Source organism: Bubalus bubalis, chromosome X, assembly GCF_019923935.1.
Source record: "Bubalus bubalis isolate 160015118507 breed Murrah chromosome X, NDDB_SH_1, whole genome shotgun sequence".
Lineage (NCBI taxonomy): Eukaryota > Metazoa > Chordata > Mammalia > Artiodactyla > Bovidae > Bubalus > Bubalus bubalis.
The window spans coordinates 67,858,636-67,885,139 of NC_059181.1; the positions used below are offsets into that span (position 1 = coordinate 67,858,636).

At 38.9% G+C, this 26,504-nt stretch overlaps 1 protein-coding gene across 8 annotated transcripts in view; it reads right to left on the reverse strand.

Annotated features, from left to right (window-relative positions):
- Positions 1 to 22,873: 22,873 nt before the first annotated feature.
- Positions 22,874 to 26,504, reverse strand: part of ATRX (ATRX chromatin remodeler) — a 287,562-nt gene continuing 283,931 nt past the window's right edge. For all 8 annotated transcript variants that reach the window (XM_044936882.1, XM_044936879.1, XM_044936880.1 and 5 more), the window contains one exon: positions 22,874 to 25,735. In XM_044936882.1, coding sequence (XP_044792817.1) covers positions 25,457 to 25,735 — 279 coding nt within the window. In that variant the 3' untranslated portion in view covers positions 22,874 to 25,456. The remainder of the gene's footprint in view (positions 25,736 to 26,504) is intronic.

Consider the following 26,504-nt stretch of genomic DNA (forward strand, 5'->3'; position numbering starts at 1 on the left):
GGTCCTTAAAGGTCCACAGAAGGCCCTCTGGGCTTGAACTCCCAGAATAGTATGCAAATTTTTATGTGTACATACATTTAATCTTCCATTAGTTCTCAAAGTTTCCTCCCAAATGTTAGGAACCACTACACTTTAAGTTTGGTGACAGAGAGGTGGGAGTGAGGGGAGGGAGGAGCTGGGTGGGCTTCACTGCTCAGTGGCTCTGAACAAAGTTCAACCCAGGACCAGCCCTGACAGCATTTCTGATGGCAACAAGACTCTCTTTCCCCTCCCTGTGCAGCCCTCTTTTCACCTCCACTGCCACAGCCAAATGTTGTTCCTGGTTAAGAAACAATGAGAGACTGAACCCACCAGGTCCAGACACAAGGAGCTTATCAGAGCCATCAGAGGAAACTCCCTCCCCAAAGGAATTTAATCAAAGGTTTAAAATAATAAAAGAACCCAAGTTTATATTACCTTCAGGTCACTGTGGTGCTCTGCCACTGCATCCCTGGCTACACAGAAATCCAATTCAGGTTCCAGGCTCTGGTGGGGCTGCAAGAGACACAGGCTTTGTCCAGGTTGCCTAGAGCACAGGCTTCACCTTCCTCCTCCTGACTCTTCAGCTGATCTTTGGGGACTGCTGCTTTCCTTCTCTCTGGAGTAGCTGGAGCTACACTGCCTTTTCCCAGCACTTCATGAACAGGGAGCTGTTGAGGAGGAACGTGGAAGGTTAGGGAAAAAGGGACCAGTGAGGAAAGACACTGTCTTTTGGAAACACACATTCATGGTCAGTCATCTAAGCAACTTCCTTGTTTAGCAGGAGGAACAGAACATAATTTAGATTGTCATTCCTAGAGCTCCTTCTGTTCTCAAAACAGAAAATGGAAGACTTTTCTAATAGGCCTCTACACAAGGGGTCTGGTGTTAATTGCAGAGCCAACTGTCTCTCCTTGACTCTCATAGTCTCTTTCCACTCTTCCAACCCAGCACAAGCTGTTGCCCCTCTACATTTCTTTCCAATTCCCAGACGAAGTATGGGGTCAACTCTGTTCCTTATCATTGGCAATGTAGCAAAAGACATGCAATAACTTGTTCTGCAGGTCCTGAAGTCAGACCAACCTTGTTTTATATCCAGATTCCTGTACTTCCTCTTTGACCCTGAATAAATTCATTAATTCAACTGGTATTTATTTAGAACTTTTACATCTTCAGAAACACTACAGTAAATAAGACAGATGTAGTTCCTCTCCTCGGAGAAGGCAATGGCAACCCACTCCAGTACTCCTGCCTGGAAAATCCCATGGACGGAAGAGCCTGGTAGGCTGCAGTCCATGGGGTCGCGATGAGTCGGACACGACTGAGCGACTTCACTTTCACTTTTCACTTTGATGCATTGGAGAAGGAAATGGCAACCCACTCCAGTGTTCTTGCCTGGAGAATCCCAGGGACGGGGGAGCCTGGTGGACTGCCATCTATGGGGTCGCACAGAGTCGGACAGGACTGAAGCAACTTAGCAGCAGCAGCAGCAGCAGCAGTTCCTCTCCTCCTCACATGGTCTAGTCAGTAAGACAAACATAAACAGGTTAAACCTACAAATTGTAATAAGTGCTGTAAAGAAGTAATACAAGGTGCTATGAGAGTATATACCAAGGCAGACAACCTATTAACAGGGTTAGGGGAAGGCTTCCTGAAAAATGATATTTAGGGTGAGCCCTGAAGGGTGAGTAGGAGTTAATTTAGTTGAGAGTAGGAATAGCTTTCCAGGCAGAGAGAACAGGAATATGTAGAAGTCAGAGTCAAGAAGGAGTCAGGTATGATCAAAAAACTATAAGAACATGATATGGCTAAATTGTAATAAGCCACAGGCCTTCAGTTGTAAGACGAAAATAATCATAGAACCTACCTCAAGGGCAGTTGCTATGATAAATAAGAGCATCACCAACTCAATGGACATGAATCTGAGCAAACTCCTGGAGCTAGTGAAGGACAGGGAAGTCTGGCGTGCTGCAGTCCATGGGGTCACAAAGAGTCGGACAGGACTGAGCAACTGAACAACAAACTCAAGGGCAGTTTCTGTGAAGATTAAATAAGATGATATATGGAAAGTGTAAAGTACTTACTATGCACAATTCCTGGTGCATAGTAAGTGCTCAATAAATGGTAGCTATTGCTATTATCTTTAGTTCATTATTTGTTATCAGTAGTATTAATTTGAAGACATATTTCTGAATGAACATATGTATCACTCCATCCCCTCTATGTATGATTCTGCTGGGATTTTACAAAGGACAAATACCATAAAGTAAGGTGGTATATTGAGACAGCCATGCCATGCAAATGCTGGCATCCTACTAAGAACACATAATGAGAGGATCCACTTGGAAACTCCACCATCTAATGCACCTGGTATGAAGCAAACCAACAGAATCTGTCAGCCCTCACCCAACTTCTATTTTAGTTATATTTTAGTAGTGCATTTTGGGGTCCCAGGAGCTTCCCTTCTACAGGTTCCCATGACCATGTCACGAATAAATGGTATCACCTGGGTCCCACATATCCAGAAACCTCCATCTTCATTTCTCTTCCTTATAGTTGTCCACTGTGAGCCCCATCCCAGTCCTCTCTAACACGCTACATACTGAGACCCCTAGTAAACCTGTGGTGGCAGATGCATGTTTCTCTGTCTGTTTTCAATTTCCCTGTGTCATCATACCAGTTGTACATGCTCCAACTTTCTAAAATCCATTATACCATCCTAACCACCTAACACTATATTCTATAGGTTTCTCCAGGCTCCCACCTTAAGCTATTATACTCACACCCAATAGATTCCACAACTCTCCCCCAATATAAACTCAGGGCACAGCCTCCTCAATGTACAATCTGAATGTCATGTATATAACTAGGACAGATGTACTTGAAGAGTCCACACCCAAAGCTCCATCCAACTCATCTTAAAGTGCCCACTTTCTCTGCTTCTGCTTCTGGATTGCCAACATTGCTAGATCAAGTTATGAAAATTGGGTCATAAAATGACTCCACTATAAATATAGTCTTATCTACCTCAAACAGACCAGCATTTCCCTACTTGATGTCTTTTTATACATTTAATCTTGATTCTATCTTGCATTCACTATAGTCCATCATAAAAATCCCTAATATCTAAACACCTTTATTTTGGTTCAGTGTTAACCAAACTTCTCTGGTAAGTACCTGGTATAACTGTCTAAGAATACAGACTCGAGGTTCTATCAGGTCAGTTCAGTCGCTCAGTCGTGTCCAAGTCTTTGCGAACCCATAAATCACAACACGCCAGGCATCTGGTCCCATCACTTCATGGCAAATAGATGGTGAAACAGTATCAAACTTTATTTTTCTGGAGTCCAAACTCACTGCAGATGGTGACTGCAGCCATGAAATTAAAAGACACTTACTCCTTGGAAGGAAAGTTATGACCAACCTAGATAGCATATTAAAAAGCAGAGACATTACTTTGCCAACAAAGGTCTGTCTAGTCAAGGTTATGGTTTTTCCAGTGGTCATGTATGGATGTGAGAGTTGGACTGTGAAGAAGGCTGAACACCAAAGAATTGATGCTTTTGAACTGTGGTGTGGGAGAAGACTCTTGAGAGTCCCTTGGACTGCAAGGAGATCCAACCAGTCCATTCTAAAGGAGATCAGTCCTGGGTGTTCATTGGAAGGAACGATGCTAAAGCTGAAACTCCAGTACTTTGGCCACCTCATGCGAAGAGTTGACTCATTGAAAAGACCCTGATGTTGGGAGGGATTGGGGACAGGAGGAGAAGGGGACAACAGAGGATGAGATGGCTGGATGGCATCACGGACTCGATGGACGTGAGTTTGAGTGAACTCCGGGAGATGGTGATGGACAGGGAGCCCTGGCGTGCTGCGATTCATGGGGTCACAAAGAGTCAGACACAACTGAGTGACTTAACTGAACTGAACTGAGTTAAATTCACCCATTCCAGTCCATTTTAGTTCGCTGATTCCTAGAATGTCAACATTCACTCTTGCCATCTCGTTTGACCACTTTCAATTTGCCTTGATTCATGGGCCTGGCATGCTAGGTTCCTATGCAATATTGCTCTTTACAGCATCGGACCTTGCTTCTATCACCAGTCACATCCAAAACTGGGTATTCTTTTTGGTTTGGCTCCATCCCTTCATTCTTCCTGGAGTTATTTCTCCACTGATCTCCAGTAGCATATCGGGCATCTACCAACCCAGGGAGTTCCCCTTTCCGTATCCTATCATTTTGCCTTTTCATACTGTTCATGGGGTTCTCAAGGCAAGAATACTGAAGTGGTTTGCCATTCCCTTCTCCGGTGGACCACATTTTGTCAGACCTCTCCATCATGACCCTCCTGTCTTAGGTGGCCCCACATGGCATGGCTTAGTTTCATTGCGTTAGACAAGGCTGTGGTCCATGTGATCAGATTGGCTAGTTTTCTGTGATTATGTCTGCCCTCTGATGCCTTCTTGTAACACCTACCGTCTTACTTGGGTTTCTCTTACCTTGGACGTGGGGTATCTCTTCACGGCTGCTCCAGCAAAGCGCAGCCGCTGCTCCTTACCTTGGACAAGGGGTATCTCCTCACAGCCGCTCCTCCTGACCTTGAACGTGGAGTAGCTCCTCTTGGCCCTCCTGTGCCCACGCAGCTGCCGCTCCTTGGATTTGGGGTTGCTCCTCTCGGCTGCTGCCCCTGACCTCGGGTGTGCGGTAGCTCATTTCGGCCACCACCCCTAACCTCAGACATGGGGTAGCTCCTCTAGGCTGCTCCTGTGCCAATGCAGCCTGGCATTCTCAGTCACCACCCCTGACCTTGGGCGAGGGGTAGCTCCTCTTGGCCATGCTTCTGTGCTCTATAGGACTTCCTAAATCAGAATTTCCAACTGAAAGACTTGGTTATCTATATCAATGTTTCTCAAAATTTTTGATCTGAGGAATCCTTACAAACTTAAAAACTATGGAGGACCTCAAAGAGCTTTATTTATGTGGGTTATAGTTATTTGTATTTAACATATTAGAAATTAAAATTCATAAATTTTAATTATCTATTATTTCATTTAAAGTAATAACAAATCCATTGAAATTAACATAAATTGCATTTTTATGAAAAAAATTATTCTCAAAAATTTAGAGTGGTAATATTTTACATTTTCCCCAACCTCTCTGATGTCTGCCTTAATAGAAGACAGCTGGATTCTTATATCTGCTTCTGCATTCAGTCTGTTAACTATTAATATAAGTTATTTTGCCTGAAGTATAGGGAGAAAATTTGGCCCCTCCTAGATATGTAATTACAAAACAAAGGACCTCACAAACCCCCAAGAATCTTTAGACTACTCTTTGAGAATCACTGATCTGTATATTTAAGTCCCCTAGTGATTCCTACGGAGAAGGCAATGGCACCCCACTCCAGTACTCTTGCCTGGAAAATCCCATGGACGGAGGAGCCTGGTGGGCTGCAGTCCATGGGGTCACGAAGAGTCGGACATGACAGAGCGACTTCACTTTCACTTTTCACTTTTATGCATTGGAGAAGGAAATGGCAACCCACTCCAGTGTTCTTGCCTGAAGAATCCCAGGGACGGGGGAGCCTAGTGGTCTGCCGTCTATGGGGTCGCACAGAGTCGGACACGACTGAAGCGACTTAGCAGCCGCAGCAGCAGTGATTCCTATCATGAAAATAGGTGGCAAACACTGCATTAGTTCATGTGAGATGTTATGAAACTTCATTTGTCTCTAGCCCTCAGCTCCAGACTGTTTCAGATAAGGTATTCTCTGGTCTGTCTCTGTAGATAAACCTTCCTCATGTTTTACTAAGACCTACCCTCTGTCCATGGGGTCTCATAAAAGAGTCAGATACGACTTAGCAACTTAACAACAACAGCAACTAAACAACAATAACAAGCAATCTAGCAATTGCTTCCTAGCAATTTTTAAAAATATTGCTTAATTTGGCCTTTTTCGTTTAAAGAAAACATGTTTTTTCCATTTTAACAATTTTTAAGTGTATAATTCTGGGGCATTAATTATAGTCACTCAAGGTAATGCTGAAAACCCTTCAAGTTAGCTTCAACAGTATGTGAACCAAGAACTTCCAGATGTACAAGCTGGATTTTTAGAAAAGGCAGAGAAACCAGTGATAAAATTGCCAACATCCATTGACTCATAGAAAAAGCAAGGGAATACCAGAAAAAACATCTGCTTCATTGACTAAGCTAAAGCCGTTGACTGTGTGGATCACAACAAACTGAAAAATTCTTAAAGAGATGGGACTACCAGACCACCCTACCTGCCTCCCAAAAAACCTGTATGCAGGTCAAGAAGCAACAGTTAGAACTGGACATGAAACAATGGACTGGTTCAAAATTTGAAAAGCAGTACGCCAAGGCTGTATATTGTCACCTTGCTTATTTAACTTATATGCAGAGTACATCATGCAAAATGCCAAGCTAGATGAATCACAAGCTGGAATCAAGATGGCCAGGAGAAATATCAGTAACCTCAGATATACAGATGATACCACTCTAATGGCAGAAAGCAAAAAGGAACTAAAGAGTCTCTTGATGAAGGTGAAAGAGGAGAGTGAAAAAGCTGGCTTAAAACTCAATGTTCAAAAAACAAAGATCATGGCATCTGGTTCTATCACTTCATGGCAGATAAATAGGGGAAAAGTGGAAACAGTAACAGATTTTATTTTTTTGGGCTCCAAAATCACTCTCGATGGTGACTGCAGACACGAAATTAAAAGATGCTTGCTTCTTGGAAGAAAAGCTATGACAAACTTAGACAGCATATTAAAAAGCAGAGATGTCACTTTGCCAGCAAAGGTCTGTATAGTCAAAGCTCTGGTTTTTCCAGTAGTCATGTACGAATGTGAGAGTTGGACCATAAAGAAGTCTGAGTGCCACAGAATTGATGCTTTCAAGTTATAATACTTAGACACTTGAGAGTCTGTTGGACAGCAAGGAGATGAAACCAGTCAAAGCTCTGGTTTTTCCAGTAGTCATGTACGAATGTGCGAGTTGGACCATAAAGAAGTCTGAGTGCCACAGAATTGATGCTTTCAAGTTATAATACTTAGAAACTTGAGAGTCTGTTGGACAGCAAGGAGATGAAACCAGTCAATCCTAAAGGAAAGCAACACTGAATATTCATTAGAAGGACTGATGCTGAAGCTCCAATACTTTGGCCACCTGAAAGGAACAGCCAACTAATTGGAAAAGACCCTGATTCTGAGAAAGATAGAGGGCAGGAGAAGGGGACAACAGAGGATGAGATGGTTGGATGGCATCAGTGACTCAATGGACATGAATTTCAGCAAATTCTGGGCGACAGTGAAGAACAGGGATGCCTGGTGTGCTGCAGTCCATGGGGTCACAAAAGGTTAGATGCAACTTACCAACTGAACTTTGCTTTGTTGTTGTTCAGCTGCTAAGTCATGTCCGACTAACCTAAACAACAACAATTATAGTTACAATGTAGAGAACCATCATTACTATCTATTTCCAAAAATTTTCATCACCCCAAACAAAAACTCTGAAACCATTAAGCAATAAATCCTCATTACCTCCTCCTCCTCCTAGCCTCTGGTGACACCATAATCTAATTTGTCCCTATGGATTTTCCTATTTTTGAACACTTCATATAAACAGAATCATAGAATATGTGGTGTTTTATGACTGGCTTCTTTCATGTAATAATGTTTTGAAGGTTCACCCATATTTTAGGATGTGTGAATACTGCATTTCTTTTTATAGCTAAATAGTATTCCATTGTACGGAATGTACCAATTTTGTTTATCCATTAATCAACTGATGGACAGTTGGGTTCTTTCAATTTTGAAAGAACTATTATGGACTATTATGAATAATGTTGCTATGAACATTTGTGTACAAGTTTTTCTGTATACACATGTTTTCATTTCTCATGAGTGTATACCTAGGAATAGAATTGCTGAGTTATATGGTACATCTATGGTCAAGCATTTGAGAAACTGCCGCTTTTTCAAAGAGGTTGTGCCAGTTTACATTCCCACCAACAATATGGGGGTTCCAGTTCATATCTTCACTACCACTTTTTATTTTCCATCTTTTTTATTGTAGCAATCCTAGTGGTTGTGAAATGGTATCTCACTGTAGTTTTGATTTGCATTTTACTAATGATGACTAATGATGTTGAGCATCTTTTCATGTGCTTATTGGCCATTTGTATATCTTCCTTGGAGAAATATCTATTAGATTATCTGTCCATTTTTAGTAGAGTTTTATGTATCTTTATTATTGAATTATGAGATTTCTTTATGTATTCTGCACACAAGTAAATGGTATGAGGTAGAGATTCTTTGACATGTGTATGCTAAGTGTCATGGCTACATATGTTGAAAAGACTATTATTTCCCCACAAATAGTCTTGGCACTTTTGTGGATAATCAACTAATCATAGATGTATGGGTTTACTTCTCCATTCTCAATTTTATCCATTGATGTATATATCTATCCTTATGCTAGTACCACACAGTCATAATTACTGTAGATTTGTAGTAAATTTTTAAATCATGATATAAGAGTCCTCCACTTTGTTCTTTTTCAAGCTTTTTTGGCTATTCTGGGTCCCTTGCAATTCCATAAGAATTTTAGGATCAGCTTGTAAATTTTTACAAAGAAACCATCTGAGATTTTGACAGAGATTATACTGAATCTGTAGATCAATTTGGGGTTGTTGCCATCAATCAAGATGGTGTTGCCATCTTAACAATATTAAGTCTTCCAGTCCCTGACCATGGGATGTCTTTCCATTTATTTAGGTCTCCTTTAATCTTTTTCAAGCAGGCCTTAGACTCATTCATTTTTCCTTTCCTCCTCTTTCAAAGAGTGTTCCTCTGGCTCTGAAAGTTATGTCCTTTCTCTGCACACTCAATCCCAGCTCATTCACACAGCTTTTCCCTTTCAATATGTCCAAATTTCTCTAGTTCTTAAAGAACTTCCTAGACATACATGTAATGAAGAAGGCAATGGCACCCCATTCCAGTACTCTTGCCTGGAAAATCCCATGGATGGAGGACCCTGGTAGGCTGCAGTCCATGGCATCGCGAAGAGTTGGACATGACTGAGCAACTTCCCTTTCACTTTTCACTTTCATGCATTGGAGAAGGACATGGCAACCCACTCCAGTGTTCTTGCCTGGAGAATCCCAGGGCGGGGGAGCCTGGTAGGCTGCCGTCTATGGGGTCACAAAGAGTTGGACATGACTGAAATGACTTAGCAGTAGCAGTAGACATACATGTAAAGGATGGAATCATGAAGGAAAACATCAAGAAGTTTATAAACTGTTAAATATTTTTAAATTAATAAAATTAAAGGTAATAAAAACTGGGAAAATGTTTTCCAGAAAAATTTCAAAAGTTACTATCATTAATATACTGACTATAGGACCTATACAAATATATCACAAAAACACCAAGCTTCCAATAAAATATGGGCAAATGAAACATATAGTTAGTTCACAAAAGGAGACAGAAACTTATAAAAAATACAAATATACTTCAACCTCACAAAGTATTAATGAGATGCAAAACAATGAAATGTATTTTCCTTATGAAATTAAGAAAGTTTAGAAATACAATAATACTTAAAACCAATGAAGATGCAGAGAATGAGGCTCTGTCATATACTGGGAAAATACTAATGATGCAACTTGATAATATAAATCCAGAACTTTAAGCTTTTTCATGCTTTTTGACCCAGTAATTCTACTTCTAATAATGCAATTGATGTTCTCTGCAACATATTTATAAAACAAAAAGAAAAGAAAAAGAAAACCAACTTTCCAACAATAGAAGAATGGCTACAGATATGGTACATTATTATGATCAATCATTATGCAGTCCATTTAAAACTAGGTTGATGAAATTCTAATGACATAGAGACATTCTCAGGATAATTTAAAGGGAAAAGCAGAATATGCAATTGTATTACACAACTGATGATCTCAGTGATCTCAATTATGTATATATACATACATACAAACATATGAATAGAAAAAATAAGAGATATTAATAATTGAGCCAAAATAATGAGCTCTTGTCTCTGAGCAGCCTCTTATTATCTTTATCTTCTATATTTTTCTGTATTTTTTTAACTTTTCTACAGTGGGCATGTATAATTATCTATAATGCCTTGAGGCCATTATAGTATTTAATAAGTCCCCCATCAATGGGCTCTTGCTTCTAGTCTTCTGCTGTTATGACCAACAACTCAAGTGAATATACTTAAACATTTATCTTTGTGTATGTATGTGAGTATATCTGTAAGATAAATTTCTAAAGGTGAAATGTTCTGGGACAAATGCGATGGGCATTTAAATTTTAATAGATAGTACCAAATGACCCTTCATCAAAGTTGTACCAATTTATACTACCACCAATAATTTATGAGGGTGCCTGTTTCCCCAGAACCTTATCAACAAAATCGACAATTGTTTTATCTTTACCAATGAAATATAAATGAAAATTATATTTGTTTAGCTCATTTGCATTTTATGACTCAGATAAAGTGACTTCCTATTTGTTTAAAAACCATTTGGATTTCTTCAACCTCTTTATTTAAAAAAAAAAAGAAAAAGAAAGACTGACACCCATAGAGGGTAATATATTTAAGGGCACATGCCTAATTAGTGACAGAATCAAAACTGGCTCTATAATTTACTGAACATGAATCCTAGACTCTTTGTATCACATCATTTTGTCTTTACTTGTATCACAAATTACCACCTGATCATACACTGCTCCAGTGTGCTCTCTTCATATCAGGATCATCAGCTCTATCTTCCCAAATGGGTTGCAAGAAAAGCCATAAAAGTAAAAGAAGGGGTTTTGCAGATGGCAGACTTGGATTTGCAAACTGTATGTTGCACAATCTTCTGTGATCCTTTAGCAAGGCTCAGTTACCTCATTTACAAAAAGGTGGCAATAATACAGGACTAAATGACAACATGGGTGTAAATAACTGAGGATAGTGCCTGGCACAAAGATACTTCATAAGTTGAACACACACACATACACAGGTTTCTTAATGCCAGGATCCAGACCAGCAAGTTCTCTATAATTTTTTTATCATACCTGACACAGTACTTAGTAGGTGCTAATGAATTTTCATGAACTTTAGGGGGCCTCTAGTGTAATAGAGGTTGAAAAAGCAGAGAGAAATCCTATTTTCTTGTAGTCTGCTATCCTCTTGCCCAGAAGTCTATTGTTTGTCCCCATACTCTGTGATTGACTGCACAGTAATGACTCAAAACCTTGTAGCTAACTGACAGAGAAAACAATCACCAGTTTCCCCTCTCCCCACACTACTCCTCAAGGCAAATATAGATGGGGAGGGCAGAAGTCCTAGGCTAGTAAGGCCAAGTCTTCTGGTGGTTTTGATGACTTTTAGGAGTTTAGTGGCGAATGTACTCTATGAGCTGCTGCTATATGGTAGGAAGCAACCTAAGGAAATGTAACATGGTCAGATTTATGTTTAAATAAGATCATTCTGGCATTGAAACATGTATATTATCATATGTGAAATGAATCACCAGTCCAGGTTCAATGCATGATACAGGATGCTTGGGGCTGGTGCACTGGGATGGCCCAGAGGGATGGTATGGGGACGGAGGTGGGAGGGGGGTTCAGGATGGGGAACACGTGTACACCCGTGGCAGATTCATGTTGATGTATGGCAAAACCAATACAATATTGTAAAGTAATTAGTCTCCAATTAAAATAAATAAATTTATATTAAAAAATAAATAAATAAGATCATTCTGACTGCAGTGTGGAAGATGGATTGTATGGATGGGGAGACAAACTAAGAGGCTACTGTACTTATAGCATTAGGAAGGGATCAGGGTTGGGGAGCTGGAGGTCAAAGGTATAGGATAAAGAGGGGATGATGATGGATGGAGCCAAATCTCTAAGGAGTAAGGAGGAACTTGCCTCCATAGCACAGGTGGAAGAATACATTTATTGGCAGAAGGGAGACACTAATATTGAAACTCAAGAGAAGGGGGAAGGAAAGGTAATTTTGTGAAAGGGACTGGGTGGAAAGGAGATTGTGAGGTTTTTGACTTGATGCTTTTGTCATTCAAAGAGAACTAGGAGGCAAGGTTATCTCCTTGAACCTGGAGAGGAAGATAGTAGGCAGCTGATTAGGGACACTTAGAAGGGTTTCTAGACAGCTGAATTTAGAGATCGTAACTTTGTTGCAGCTCCAGTCCATAGAATTGTGGTCTTTTCTTTCTCTAGGATATCATGGGTTGCTGTCAAGAAAGTATCATCTGTGGAGGAGTAGGAGCAGAAAGCATATTGCTGAGGAAGCTAAGGAATGAAGAGAAGGGTGAGGGGAACCATAGGCAGCAAGTACAGACCACACTTTTGAGAGGTTTAGCAGAAAAGAGAAAAGAGATAAGGCCATGGCTTGAGAAAGAAGCAAATAAAAGATACTTTTTGTTTATTTTTAGGTAGGAGAGACTCTGAGATCTAAAAAAGATGCCATGCATGTACTCTAATGGAGGTCATATAATGTAGTGTTTAAGAGCCCAGGCAACTCAGTCATCTTCATATATGCTTAATCCTTACTAACCACTTGTGTTATTTCATTTCCTTGGGTTGTTTTTTCCATTTCCCTTGGTATATCAATGTCTTTGTTAATGGTTTTTAAGAACTCATTTATAACCATTTGTTAACCATTTGTCATGCAAAGTGAATGAAATACCATATTCTATTGCCATCAACTTACTATGGTCCTTTGAACATGGATGGACCTAGAGAGTGTCATACCAAGTGTGAAGTAAGTCAGACAGAGAAGGAGAAATATCATGATATCCCTTTCCCTTATATGTAGAATCTAAAAGGAAATGATACAAAAGTAGCAAATGTGAATGAGCCCTTTCTCCTACCAAGGCTGAGATTCTGACCTTATTGCAGAGGGTATAGTTGTCACCTATTGGATGGTAGAGAAATTCACTGAGTGCTACAGTCAGGGTAGGGAGGCAAGAAATCACCTCATTGGGTACCTGTGAGACTTGCTGGGTGGTTGGTTGTGGTTGGGATTCTGGCACCCACTGGCTGCCATGTACTGCAGCAGGAGGAAAGCCACATCAGAACAAAGATGAGAAGCCCTTTCCTCCTGCAGTGGTCCTCCAATGCTCCTTACTGATGAAACATTACGACAGCTGCAAAGGAGAAATGTTTATAGGGTCCAGCTCCACAAAGCAGGGCAGGGAAGGGTGGATTTGAGCTGAGAAGAAATAAACTGATAGCTGGAACACGTATCAAAAGAAATTCCTTTAAATTAAAAGGTTCTAATTAAGTTCTGGCTAATCAAATCTTTGGGTTTCCCAGGTGACTCAGTGGTTAAGAAACCACCTGCCAAGCATTAGACGTGGGTTTGATACTGCCTGGGCAATCCCCTGGACTGAGGAGCCTGTCAAGCTACAGTCTATGGGTCACAAAAAAGACATGACTTAGCAACTAAACAATAATCAAAGCTTTACAATGCCAAGTTCTCACCAAGCTGTGGTATACACATCAGAAACACCTAGGAATTTGCAAAACTGCAAGGCATATCATCAGTTAAGCAACTTACATATGTTAAAAATTTTACTATGGTGCTTTGTATTTTGGTTGTGTTATTAAAATATAGTCATGTGTTTGGGGGGAAAAAAAAAAGCACAGGCTCTGTAGCAATCAGTGCCTGGCTTCAAATTCTGGCTTTGCCATTTACTTAAACTTAAGTCAGTTAACCTCTCTCTGCCTCAATTTTCTCAATGGAAAAATGGGGGAAATTACAGTACCTATCTCAGGTTTCTTGCAAGTAATAAATGAGATAATGTTTGTAGAAAACTTACAATAGTAATTAGAGTATAGTAAGTACTTGATAAGTATTAAATATTGTTATTATTATTTAAGCAAAAGGCACATGCAGGATATGATTGGGTTTGTTTTGATTTTGGAAAACCTTTATCCTTATCATAAAAGTGATATATATGCTTTTTTAAAGTATCTTTTGAAGACTTTTTTTTTGCTACAGAAAAATCAGAAAATAAAGATTTAACAAAAAGAAGAAAACAAAACAACGGTATCTTTATTTCGTATCATCATTAACATTCTGGTGTACATCATTCTGGAGGTTTTTCTATTCATCCAATAATAGTTTTCAAATGTATTTTGGTATGTGTCTTCACATACAACATGGTGATCAGCCAAGTACTTTGAATGAGCTTTTGAGCTTTGTGTTTGAGGTAGCTAGGGTTAATTACCCTAATACACATGCTCGCTTCATTTTCTTCAACCCCCTATACACACACCCAGAGAAGGCCAGACTCACTGTACTCTGCACCAGCCCTGGTTTTGGGGAGCCCAATACATGAGAGAGAGACCTAGACTCTCCATTTGCCTGAAAGGAATGCAGAGCTCAGACACCTTCCTTGAGGCTCTGGTTCTAGAAATTATCACCTTCTGATTCTCCTGTGCAGAATGCAGATACTCTAGCTCTGACTGACCAGATTCAGAGTCCTCTTGTTCCTCAAAGTGTGGTCTCTGAAACAGCAGAATCAACATCACCTGCTAGCTTGTTAGAAATGCAAATTCTTGGACCCTACCCTATACCTACTCTATCAGAATCTAAAGTTTAATGAGCTTCTTGGGTGATTTGCACATATATTAAAGTTTGAGAAGCACAGGTCCTTTCAATGTGAGGAATGAAGATTTACCTAAATGTTCCTGAACGCTAGAAATTTCAAGAACATTCTCACCAAAATACTCACCGTTCCTTACACCATTCTGCTTCATGGAACAGGCTGAGCTTTGTGGGTTAACAATAGGCCCAACGCCTTTCTTGGGATTCCAGTACATAGCATTCAAACTTTAAACATCTTTGTGATCAAAATCAGTAGCCAGTACCAGGGAAAAGACTTCTCTGGTCCTAAGAGAAGATTCAATTTCTTCTCAATAGACAGTGTCAAAATGTCTATTCTCCTCTCAGAAGAGAGAAATTTGTGTTATCTGGCTAATGTGGGCCATGCAATCAGGGAACAAGTTCCCACCAGTAGGTACAAAGGCATAGCTTTTGTGGGATGTTTCTGCCCCTGGTTTCTATATAACAGCCTAAGTCAGAAATGAGTAACTTCTATCAAGGATCACTCACCCACTGATGTTGATTAAATAGGTAATATCTAAAGGGGCTTGTGAATGGAAAGCAATCTTTTTCAGTGCAATAAACTATATAACATTTCTTTTTAAAAAGTATAAACAGGGACTTCCCTGGTGGTGCAGTGGTTGGGAATCTGCCTTCTAATACAGGGGACTTGTGTTCCATCCCTTGTTGGGGAACTGAGATCCCACATGCTATAGGGCAACTAAGCCCACGAGCCACAACCACTAAGGCTGTGTGCCACAACTAGAGAGAAGCCTGCATGTGGCAATGAAAGATCCAGCATGCTGCAACTAAGACCTGACAGTGAAAAAATACATAAATATTTTAAAATAAAACATTGAAAATATGATCTTATTCCATAAACATAATAGACAATTACAAGGTGTGTTTCAGTCCTTTGTTATGGCCAATTAAAAATAGGGACAGAAGTCAGGAAAAGAGAAGAGAGACTAAAGGAGGGGAAGGAGAAAGACAAAAAGACCCAAACCAAAAGGCAGAGAAATAGACATGCATATACACTTAGGGACACGGAAACAAAATTTGATAATATTAACATTGTTGTAATTTTCTCAGGTGATATATGACCACCAAGATATTCACACACTGATTCATCAAATATATATTTCACACCTTTTCTGTGTCAGGATATTAAATTGAGCAAAATATACAGGGTTCTGCCCTTAAAGAGCTCACACATCCAGCAGGGGAGCAAGCCATTAATCAAGTAATCACACAAATAACCATTGGTATTAGTTTCCTATTTCAGTTGTAACAAATCACCACTAATTTAGTGGCTTACAACATGTGTTTATAATCTTACAGTTCTGTAGATAGAAGTCTGATGCAGGTCTCACTGGGCTAAAAATTATGGTGTCAGCAGAGCTGTATTCCCTTTTGGAAATTCTAGGTAAGAATTCTTTTCCTTATCCTTTCCCAGCACCACCAAGGAAAAGGCCACCCACATCCCTTGCCTCCATCTTCAAAGTCAGCAGCACTGCACCTCTCTGAACCTCTAGTCACACTTGATGTAACTCTCCCTCTGCTTCCCTCTTCCACTTTTAAGGACACTTGTGATTACACTGGGCCCACCAGATAATTCAGGAGACTCTCACATTTCAAGATCAGTTGATTAGCAAACAATTCCTGTAATCTTAATTCTCCTTTGCCATGTAACAACATATTCACAGGTTCTGGGATAGGAGCTGAACATCTTTCAGTTCAGTTCAGTCGCTCAGTCGTGTTTGACTCTTTGCGACCCCATGAATTGCAGCACGCCAGGCCTCCCTGTCCATCACCAACTCCTGGAGTTCACTCAAACTCACGTCGATCAAGCCGGTGATGCCATCCAGCCATCTCATCCTCTGTCGTCCCCTTCTTTTCCTGCCCCCAATCCCTCCCAGCATCACAGTCTTTTCCAATGAGTCAACTCTTCGCATGAGGTGGCCAAAGTACTGGAGTTTCAGCTTTAGCATCATTCCTTCCCAAGAACTCCCAGGGCTGATCTCCTTTAGAATGGACTGGTTGAATCTCCTTGCAGTCCAAGAGACTCTCAAGAGTCTTCTCCAACACCACAGTTCAAAAGCATCAATTCTTCAGCACTCAGCCTTCTTCACAGTCCAACTCTCACATCCATACATGACCACTGGAAAAACCGTAACCTTGACTAGACGGACCTTCGTTGGCAAAGTAATGTCTCTGCTTTTCAATATGCTATCTAGGTTGGTCATAATTTTTCTTCCAAGGAGTAAGTGTCTTTTAATTTCACAGCTGCAGTCACCATCTACAGTGATTTTGGAGCCCCCCAAAATAAAGTCTGACACTATTTCCACTGTTTCCCTGTCTATTTGCCATGAAGTGATGGGACCAGATGCCACGATCTTCATTTTCTGAATGTTGAGCTTTAAGCCAACTTTTTCACTCTCCTCTTTCACTTTCATCAAGAGGCTTTTTAGTTCCTCTTCACTTTCTGCCATAAGACTGGTGTCATCTGCATATCTTAGGTTATTGATATTTCTCCCAGCAATCTTGATTCCAGCTTGTGCTTCTTCCAGCCCAGCGTTTCTCATGATGTACTCTGCATATAAGTTAAATAAGCAGGGTGACAATATACAGCCTTGACGTACTCCTTTTCCTATTTGGAACCAGTCTGTTGTTCCATGTCCAGTTCTAACTGTTGCTTCCTGACCTGCATACAGGTTTCTCAAGGGGCAGATCAGGTGGTCTGGTATTCCCATCTCTTTCAGAATTATCCTACCATACTATTATTATTTATGTATTCCAGAAACTATTGGCTTAAATGAGACTTTGACCTTCTGTGCACAAGTACAGAAGCATGGCATTTCCTAGAACTATCCTATTCTGAATTCTGTTCTTTGCTGGTTACACATGTTTGTGTTTGCTGTTTCCTCTGAGATACCCTTCTCCTTAATCTCTACATGTCCATATTCTAGCTCATTTAAGTCCTTGCTTGAATGGTACCTACACTTTATCAGGTGGAAAAAATGAAAAGTAAACTTAGTTCAGAATAGTTCTATCTTTAGGATTCTCAGTTGGTGCCTTAAAGAACTTGTAAGGAAGCCACTGTATTAAAAATGAATTCGGGTATCTTGAAACATATTTCAAAGTACTCACACTGGATTTTTCAGACACTTCTATTTGGATCACAGAAGGAAATGAGAGGATAAAGCCAAACTCTCTAGGCACCACTGAAGACACACAGAAGGAAGTACCTTGAAAACAAGCTTGTTTAATGGCAAAAGCAGAATCAGATACATGCGCTTGAATTCTACCTCTTCCAGTTAGTCATGTGACACTGAGTGAATAATTTAATTATTTTAAACCTATTTCCTCATCAGTAAAACAGGATAGTGACTAGTCATAATACCTGACACATAATAGGCACTCAATAAATCTTTATTGCTGTGCGAAAGAAGATTCAGTGAGGTGAACTAGCTTGTACAACTTTATAAATCTAGAATGAGACCCCCAAATTCTAGCATATTAAAATCATTTTGCTGTTTTAGTTCTCTGAAAATATGTAAACTACTCATCATCCTTATGGCATATCTCTATACTCAATAATCATTAGCTGCCCCCTCCTGATAGACATCACTACACTAACACAGAGCTTTCTGTTTTGTTTCCTTGTGAATACAGCAGCATTTCTCATTTGAAACAGAGGATTTTGAAGTACTTGGTACATCAACTTACCTCATCTGAGGAAGGCTGAATTATTCCATCTTTGACGCTGAAGGATGCGAAGATCCAGAAAACAGAACAGTGCTTCTAGATCCTATTGGTCTTAACTGTGCTGAGTGTGGTGAAAAAAGAAAAATAAATAGCCCAGTTTACAGTTACCACACAGGAATTTGTTTCCCTGTCATTTTGGTCCACATACCCCTCTATTTTCCACAAATGGTTCTCATCTTAAAGTTGAGTTCAGAACAATTATTTTTTTTTTCTGATCCACAGAATTAGTTTAATAGATTGCTGAGCTGATGGGAAACACTGCACTGGGCTTGCATTGAACAATAATATCTTTTGGTTTTAAATGCTGGATTCTTTCAGTTTAGCTTTAAATTTATTTTTTAACTTTACAATATTGTATTGGTTTTGCCATATTATCAACATGAATCTACCACAGGTATACACGTGTTCCCCATCCTGAACCCTCCTCCCTCCCCGTACCATCCCTCTGGGTCGTCCCAGTGCACCAGCCCCAAGCATCCAGTATCGTGCATTGAACCTGGACTGGCGACTCATTTCATATATGATATTATACATGTTTCAATGCCATTCTCCCAAATCATCCCACCCTCTCCCTCTCCCACAGAGTCCAAAAGACTGTTCTATACATCAGTGTCTCTTTTGCTGCCTCGTATACAGGGTTGTCGTTACCATCTTTCTAAATTCCATATATATGCGTTAGTATACTGTATAGGTGTTTTTCTTTCTGGCTTACTTCACTCTGTATAATAGGCTCCAGTTTCTGAAAATTTGCTTATTGTGGTCAGGCATATTTAAAAAAAAATGAATTGGGATACCTGTGTAATAAGGGGCATCTAAACAGAGTGGAATGAAGTGGAATAGAAGCTAGAAGATATAGGTGCCCTTGTGTATCTCTTTCCCTCTCTGGACCTTTATTTTCTGACTATAGAGGGATAGTCTACAGGGTCTCTAAGACCCGTACCATCACTAGAATTGTATGATTTTATAAGCCTCCCCTACAAATACACACATATACACACACACACTGAGGTATTAGAATATAAAGGGATGTATGGGTGGTGAAATGATAGTTTGGAGAAGGGGAAAAAATCATAGGCAGGTACGTTTGAGCTTAGCACATCCAGTAGAGTGTGGAAGATGTGCAAAGAGAGGGCGGAAACACATAATAAAAGGTTTACTTTGCTAAGGATAGGGTCCAAGCAAGCCTGTATCACTAAAGCCTTTGAAGGCCAACCTCCATGTTTTATTATTGAAAACCTACCAAGAACTGAGAATGAACTAACAAGACTGCAAATGATTATATTAACCACTTTTTTTTCCCCATTGAAATGTATTCAGCGAACTACACACAAGCTTCTACTTGCTTTGCTACTGGCATGTAGGAACAAGCAGCTACAAAGAAAATAATCACCCTTTCACTCTTCTGTTAGCTTTTGTAGTTTTCATCACAAGAATAAACCATTATAAAACCTACATCTCAAAAAATGTCGTATGTGTTGTCACCTAAGAGTCAATAGAAGACAATATTGCCTTCTACTTACTATAAACTTTATCCAGACCAGACAATTTGAATATTGGCCTAATTTGGGCTTTACAGTTATGAACAATCAAATGGGAGGCTACCAATTATTTGCTTAGAAGTTAACTTAACAAAAGTGGATTTATATTTACCTTGATGTTTTGTCATGTATATAACCCAATCAAGTAACCAAGCTGTAAGAATCAGATCCTTAAACATGTTTTTTCATTTTCTGCAGAGTTCCAGAATAAGAAACATTGCTCTGAGTGCCCCTGGGCAAAAGATAAAGGAGGTTACAGCTTGTAGAAGTAATAATTAGAGCCAATTACAACTTGACTTACCTGCTTTGTCATTAAAATGCCTGTCAGACCTCTCATTTTTCTAAACAGAGGAAAAGAAAAGGTATAGCTTAATGGGGGAGGGCTAGCTAAAGGGAAGGGATTTCCAATTCTGTTCAAACTTACTGTGTAACCTTAGACAAACACATTGCCTTTTGGCTTCAAACTGTGGTTTTCTCATGTCTAAACCCTAAGAGCTGAAAAAGACCTCAAAAAATCACCTGGTCGGGCCTCCTGCATTCAAGAAAGTTAAGGTATTATTAAAGTCCCATTTTCCAAATGAGACATGAAAGACTCAGGTAATTTGACTATAATTTATCTTCTGCCTCCTCAGTGCAATAGATTTGGTCTTTTAGCTTAACTGTCATGAGAAAAATGTAGTTAGTCTCCTCACTTTTTTCATATGTGGTATACAGGTTAACACATAATAACCACAAATTACTTTGAAAATATGAAGGGAAGCTTGTGAATGTAACATTACCAATAGAGATACTAGCCCTTGGACTAGATGGGTCTCAAGAAAAAGTAACAAGAATGGATTTAGCCCTTTGAAGATTAGCTTAAGAAGAAGCAGAATTATACTTAGCTTAGTTAAATGGACCAAACTTACTTTCTGCAAATATGTATACAGGATAATTAGAAGTAATGAAAAATTGTGAAACAGGAATGCCACTATGGATTTTCCACTAGGTTTGAGAAAGTGAACACAGAGTAAGTGAAGTTTTGCATGTAAAGTCAGAAATCCTGAACAAAGCGGACTCCTTGGGGAAGGGTGAAAGGAAATAAGGTTTTTCTCACAATTTAAGAAGTTCACTGTTCTATACAACTTCTAATGATTTTGCCTTTTGTCCTTAAAATTGTTAGTAGTCTGGTCACTGAATGCTTAATTACCTATCTTCCTGTCTGCAATCTTTCTTCACGTTACATTCTAAACCATTCAAATTAACCCTGCCCAAATCACTGTCTTTACCTGCTACTTTGAACACATCAGCTGCCTCACAATCCCTTGTTATCCTCTGTATTGAATTACCCATTCAGGATTTCAAGACCCTCCATCAATCCACTCCAACTTAGTCTCTTCCTGATCCTTCTCTACCTTTGTTCCTTTTCATACACTTTCTCCTCATATACCTGAAACAAACCCCATCCTTGCATATGTCATCTTTCTTCATCTTTACTGAAAACCAACACATATTTGATGTGAGGTCTGCAGGGAGGGAGCCAAGTCTATTTAATAAAGGAGATTGGCGCCAAGCTGCCCCTCCCTGTTTCTATCAGGGAGGAGAAGTGAGGGCATAATGTTCAGGAGCAGAATGTGGAATAATGCTGCTGGGTAGAGACTGCCTGAAATATGGGGCAGTTCTGAATATTAAGAGGCTCTTCAGTATTTTAGGATTCTCTCATCCTTTCATTCCTTCAATTAAAGCTTTATCTTTATAGTTTTTAACAAAGGCCTCAACTGATATGCTGCTTTCCTTGTCACACCTCCCTTGGTGAAGGTATGCAGTGGTCACTATCAGATCCCTAGACTGAGGGGAAGAGTGATTCCCATATTTAGTGAAGTGGGCATAATGTATCAGGAAGGTTATTCCAAAGAGAGGGTGGCAGTGTATATGTAAAGAAATTTTATGTCAGCACATACTCTTGAGGAGTAAAACTCTTAGGCAGGGGCAAGAAGGACCATTCTTTTATTAGATCCAACATGAGTGATGTGGGCAGTTTGGTTCCTGACAGATATTAAGCTTAGAAACAGTATATATTTTGGATTTTTAATTTTTATTCACTTCCATATAACAGCATATATAAAATGTTGCACAGACAAAAAGCATTTCTGAAACTTGGTCACTCCTTTTAGATTGGCACAGATTACATATTTTTAAAAAACTCAATGGTGGAAGAATTTTCATCTCTTTTAAGGCTAGATTTGATTTGGAGATAGCCAAAAGTCACTTGAGACTAAGTCTGGGGAAACATGGTGGGGAATAACCTGAATGTAATTGTTAGTGAAATAAACATGTAAAAGGATGACCTATTTTACTGTTAAAACATCGCACAATATGCCACCCTCAAAGGAAAATTTTTACTGGGATATTTAACTGTTCTCAAAGTTTTGTTTAGGGTACAGAAATATGTATCTGGTTTTATGATATTAGAGAGAGAATGGGCATAGCTAAGGGAAGACTGCAAAATATTCAGCTTCTTTGGAGGCCAGGTGATAATTTCCATCCACCTGCTAGTGCTTCAGGATGATAAGCAGCTTTCATATCAACTGTGGAGTGGTAGGTCTGCTTGACTTAAATGAGTGACACAGCTGTTGGGAAGCAGGAAATGGTGCTGGATTACACACAGACAACCAAAACTAACAAACACACACAGGCTTCCTGGTATGTAAATTATTTTTGAGGTTTGAGATCTCCTTTTACAGAATTTAGTATAGAACAGATTCAAAAACCAAACTCCTTGACCTCCCAATATTAAATAACTAAATGTGCAAAAGAACCACCATTAAATAGCACATAAAAAGCTATACATTTTCTATGAAACATTATGTGCACAGATTTTCAAAGCTGTGAAAATGCAATAAAGAGCACAACACATTTTGGTCACTTTATTAAATGACATTAAATAGTTTAAGTTTCAACTACTAAACAGCACTTTGAATGGTGAAAACACAGATAGTATTATTGTCATACTTGAATGCTTTTCTTTAAAAACACAATTCCAGTCCTTATGTATATTACAAAACAGCCTTAAAGGAAGAAGTGACATCTTTTCTACAGTACTTAAGATACTCAATACGGAACTGAAAAGCAGTCTAACAGAAACAAAGGCAAGTCTTCACAGCTGTATGATTTCAGCAGCCAAAGCTGGATGATGGACTGAAACATTACTATACAACTGGGACAAAACATATACAATATCACAATACTAAGCAAAAACGCTTTACACCCGAAGAAATAAAACAGGTTACAAAATGTGGAGAATTTAGCAGGCAAAACTGTATTACAAGCAACATTTTAAATCATTTTTTTAAGCCATTGCAACTATTTAAAACATCTAAAACAAATATAAAAATGAACCTTTTAGTATCTTATTGACACGATTTTACCTTTAAATATTTGTTAAAGCTTGATGTTATACTCAAAGTACATATTATGTAGCTAAAATGTCAAGTGAAGATTGTATGCAAACTGATCCAAGTTTTATCCCAAACTATTTCCAATTAACCTTTCTATGTATTATTCTTTAAGTCATAGTTTCATTCATGATGAAAAAGGTTTAGAAGGTTGCCTAAAATTTTGACATCTATGTCTTTGAGCAAGTAATCAGACCATGGTGAAAGTTCCCAGGTTGAGTAAATCAGGTTTAAAGTATTCTGGACTTGTAGAAATACCAACTGATAACAGCTGGCCAGAGTATACTGTCTTCAAATATTTATTTCACAAATCTTGTCTTTTTCATTTCTTCTAAAGTAAAAACACATCCCCCTAGTGAAATAAATTTGATTATATGGCTGGCATAATATCCAAATATGGGAACGTGGAGGGTGGATCCACCAAACCTCAAAATTCTATATGACAAACTTAGTACTCTTGAATGTTCTACCACTAGTTCTTTCAAGATAAAAGTGGACATCTCTTAATCGTCCAAACAACTCAAAACAGTTTTAGCTAATGTTAAACTCATTCTAACTCAGTGATACCTAGAGCAAATCCTCCACCCAGCTTTTTTTTTTTTTTTTTTTTTTTTTTTGGAATTTGTTAGCTATTTCCACTACATGTTACATCGCCATCTCAAAAATGGTTTCGCCATGTTGAGTTGACTCTCAGTCTAACAATCTTTTTCTTTAAGAAACTCAAGCAACCAAATTGTACATGAATAAGCATATAGGTCATTTTTACAAGCCTGGAGTAAGAAAAACGACAATGTAAAACCTCATAAAAGGGCATTAGATGAATTTTGATTAGAAAATTGCCTCACAGATCTAAACTAAAAAAAAACTGAGCTTTAAAACAGAATTTATGTAAGAAAATACAGTTGGGGAAAAACAACATACTGATGAGAGAAAAGAAGAGGAAGAGCATAGAAGCCAGTGATCCTTATCTTTAGGAGGAATTACTTCACAATACTGACAGTACTGGGAATTGTTTTAAAGCACATTCCCCATGTGAACTTAAAGTCAGCAATGGTTCTGCCATTTTGATGTTGTTTATAAAACAGGGTGTGAAGCTAACAACCACAACGTCATCCTTAACCTCCTAAAATGCTAGAACTTGATTTTGTTAGTCCACATCCCACTGCCAGCAACAGGATGAAGCACTAGCACTGGCACCAAGCAGTTAAGAGATGTGCCTTATATCAGTGCCAGGAGAGAGAAAATGCAAGTGTGGAAGATAATCCACGACCCTGAAATTTTACCAGTAATTATTTCAGCACATATAACTGAAAACAAAAATGGCAGAAAAAGACTAAAGAAGAAAAAGAATTCTCTTCTTAGGCTATACTTAAGGCTGTTTATACAATGCTAAGATAACTGTAAGACTCCTCCAAGTTTTAGAGCAGTAGTATTTAACAATATTGCACACAATTCTGTGTCAAAGATAACCAACCCTTAATTTCTAACTTTCAGTCACAGAGATGATATAGCAGGAGCCCAGTTTCAGACTTCAGTCAAAAGAACATTAAAACCATTTCAATCACTTTAGTCAAGAAATGGATAAGTACAAAAGTATTCCATAACTTTGAGGAATCAACTCTAAGAACTCAGCTGTGTGTCTTTATATGTAAAGAATGAATATATAAATCAGTATTCTTTCATAAATTCATTAATTTATGACAATTTTATGGTCACTAAAAGCAGGCATAAAAATTTAGAGAGGAAACCTGTGGAGTTGTTACTGTTATGGAAGGACTTGTTTTCACTGAAAACAATTTGAAAGATCTTCTGTACTCAATGTGTGTAAGAAGATTCTAGGCAACATCACTGACAAATGTCAGGAAGAAATGGTATGCCCTATTAAAAAAAATTTAAAACTAAGATGGAAGATTGGCATTTAAGGGGACCAAACTATTTATACAGTTGAGTTCTGTTAAGTCATTGATTCCTAAAAAAATAAAAGATCTTTCTATGATTTTAACAATCTTTTAAGCTTTTAGTGCAAAATCACATTGATTTCCCTGGGGAAGGTCCTGGATTTTTGCTTCTCATTGGGGGTGGCGCACGTTGTAATGGTGGTGGCTGCATACCACCAGCCACCGACTGATACATTCCTCTCATATCAATCTGCTGGTAGTTAGAAGGATTCATGATTAAATTTGGAGGCTTTGGCATCATGAGGTGACCCAGTGTTGCTTGTTGATAAGTCATTTGCTGCTGCTGCTGCTGATTGTACTGTTGCTGGAGCCTTCGGTTCATAAGTATTCGCTGAACACAGCTGATTAACTAAGGAGAGAAAAGGGAGCTGTTACAAGTGCATGACCTGTCTCAAAGAGGCAGTATCAAATTTTGAGTTAAAATCAATTTGTTAAGGGGGTAGCATACCAAAAGAAAAACATATTATTGTTATCACCATTACTAATTTGATGGCATTCACAGGACCATCACTGTAGAAACTAGTTAGTAACACCATTTAGGGCTAAATTCTCTTAATGACTTGACTATTGTAGTGCAAGCAGCATTTAAATTGGTTGCTATAGTAACCTGTCCTGCACTGTGATTAGTCTCAAGTATTAGTTACAACCCTTTTTTGTCAAGTCTTGTCCTTCTTTTGAATATTTCACATGATGACAGACAAATAAACACTTAGTGACAAACACCAAAGGGAAAAGGCACTTGCAGTGGGAGTAATTCCTACCTGCCTACCTAGAATGTAGATTCTCAGATTTCCTAAGATAATTTAAAACCACATAATTCTACAGTGCTTTCTAAGTAAAATTCATGCCACAGAAATTGATTCCCTGGTGTCAAGAGCTGAAATTTCCCAGTGCAAGGTAGATGGCTGCCAAACAACCATGCTAACAAAGATAATCATGGATTCTGGAATATGTTAGCCTTATAAAGAATTACATAATTTAGTAGGAACCTGTGTCATATATCATTTATAGCTCCACTTGTTATCTCAAATTAAATATATTAAAAAGTATACTTATTTGTGGAAGTTGTTTAAAAATAGTAAATGTGGTAAGAAAAGTCTGGCAAAAATTCCTTTCTA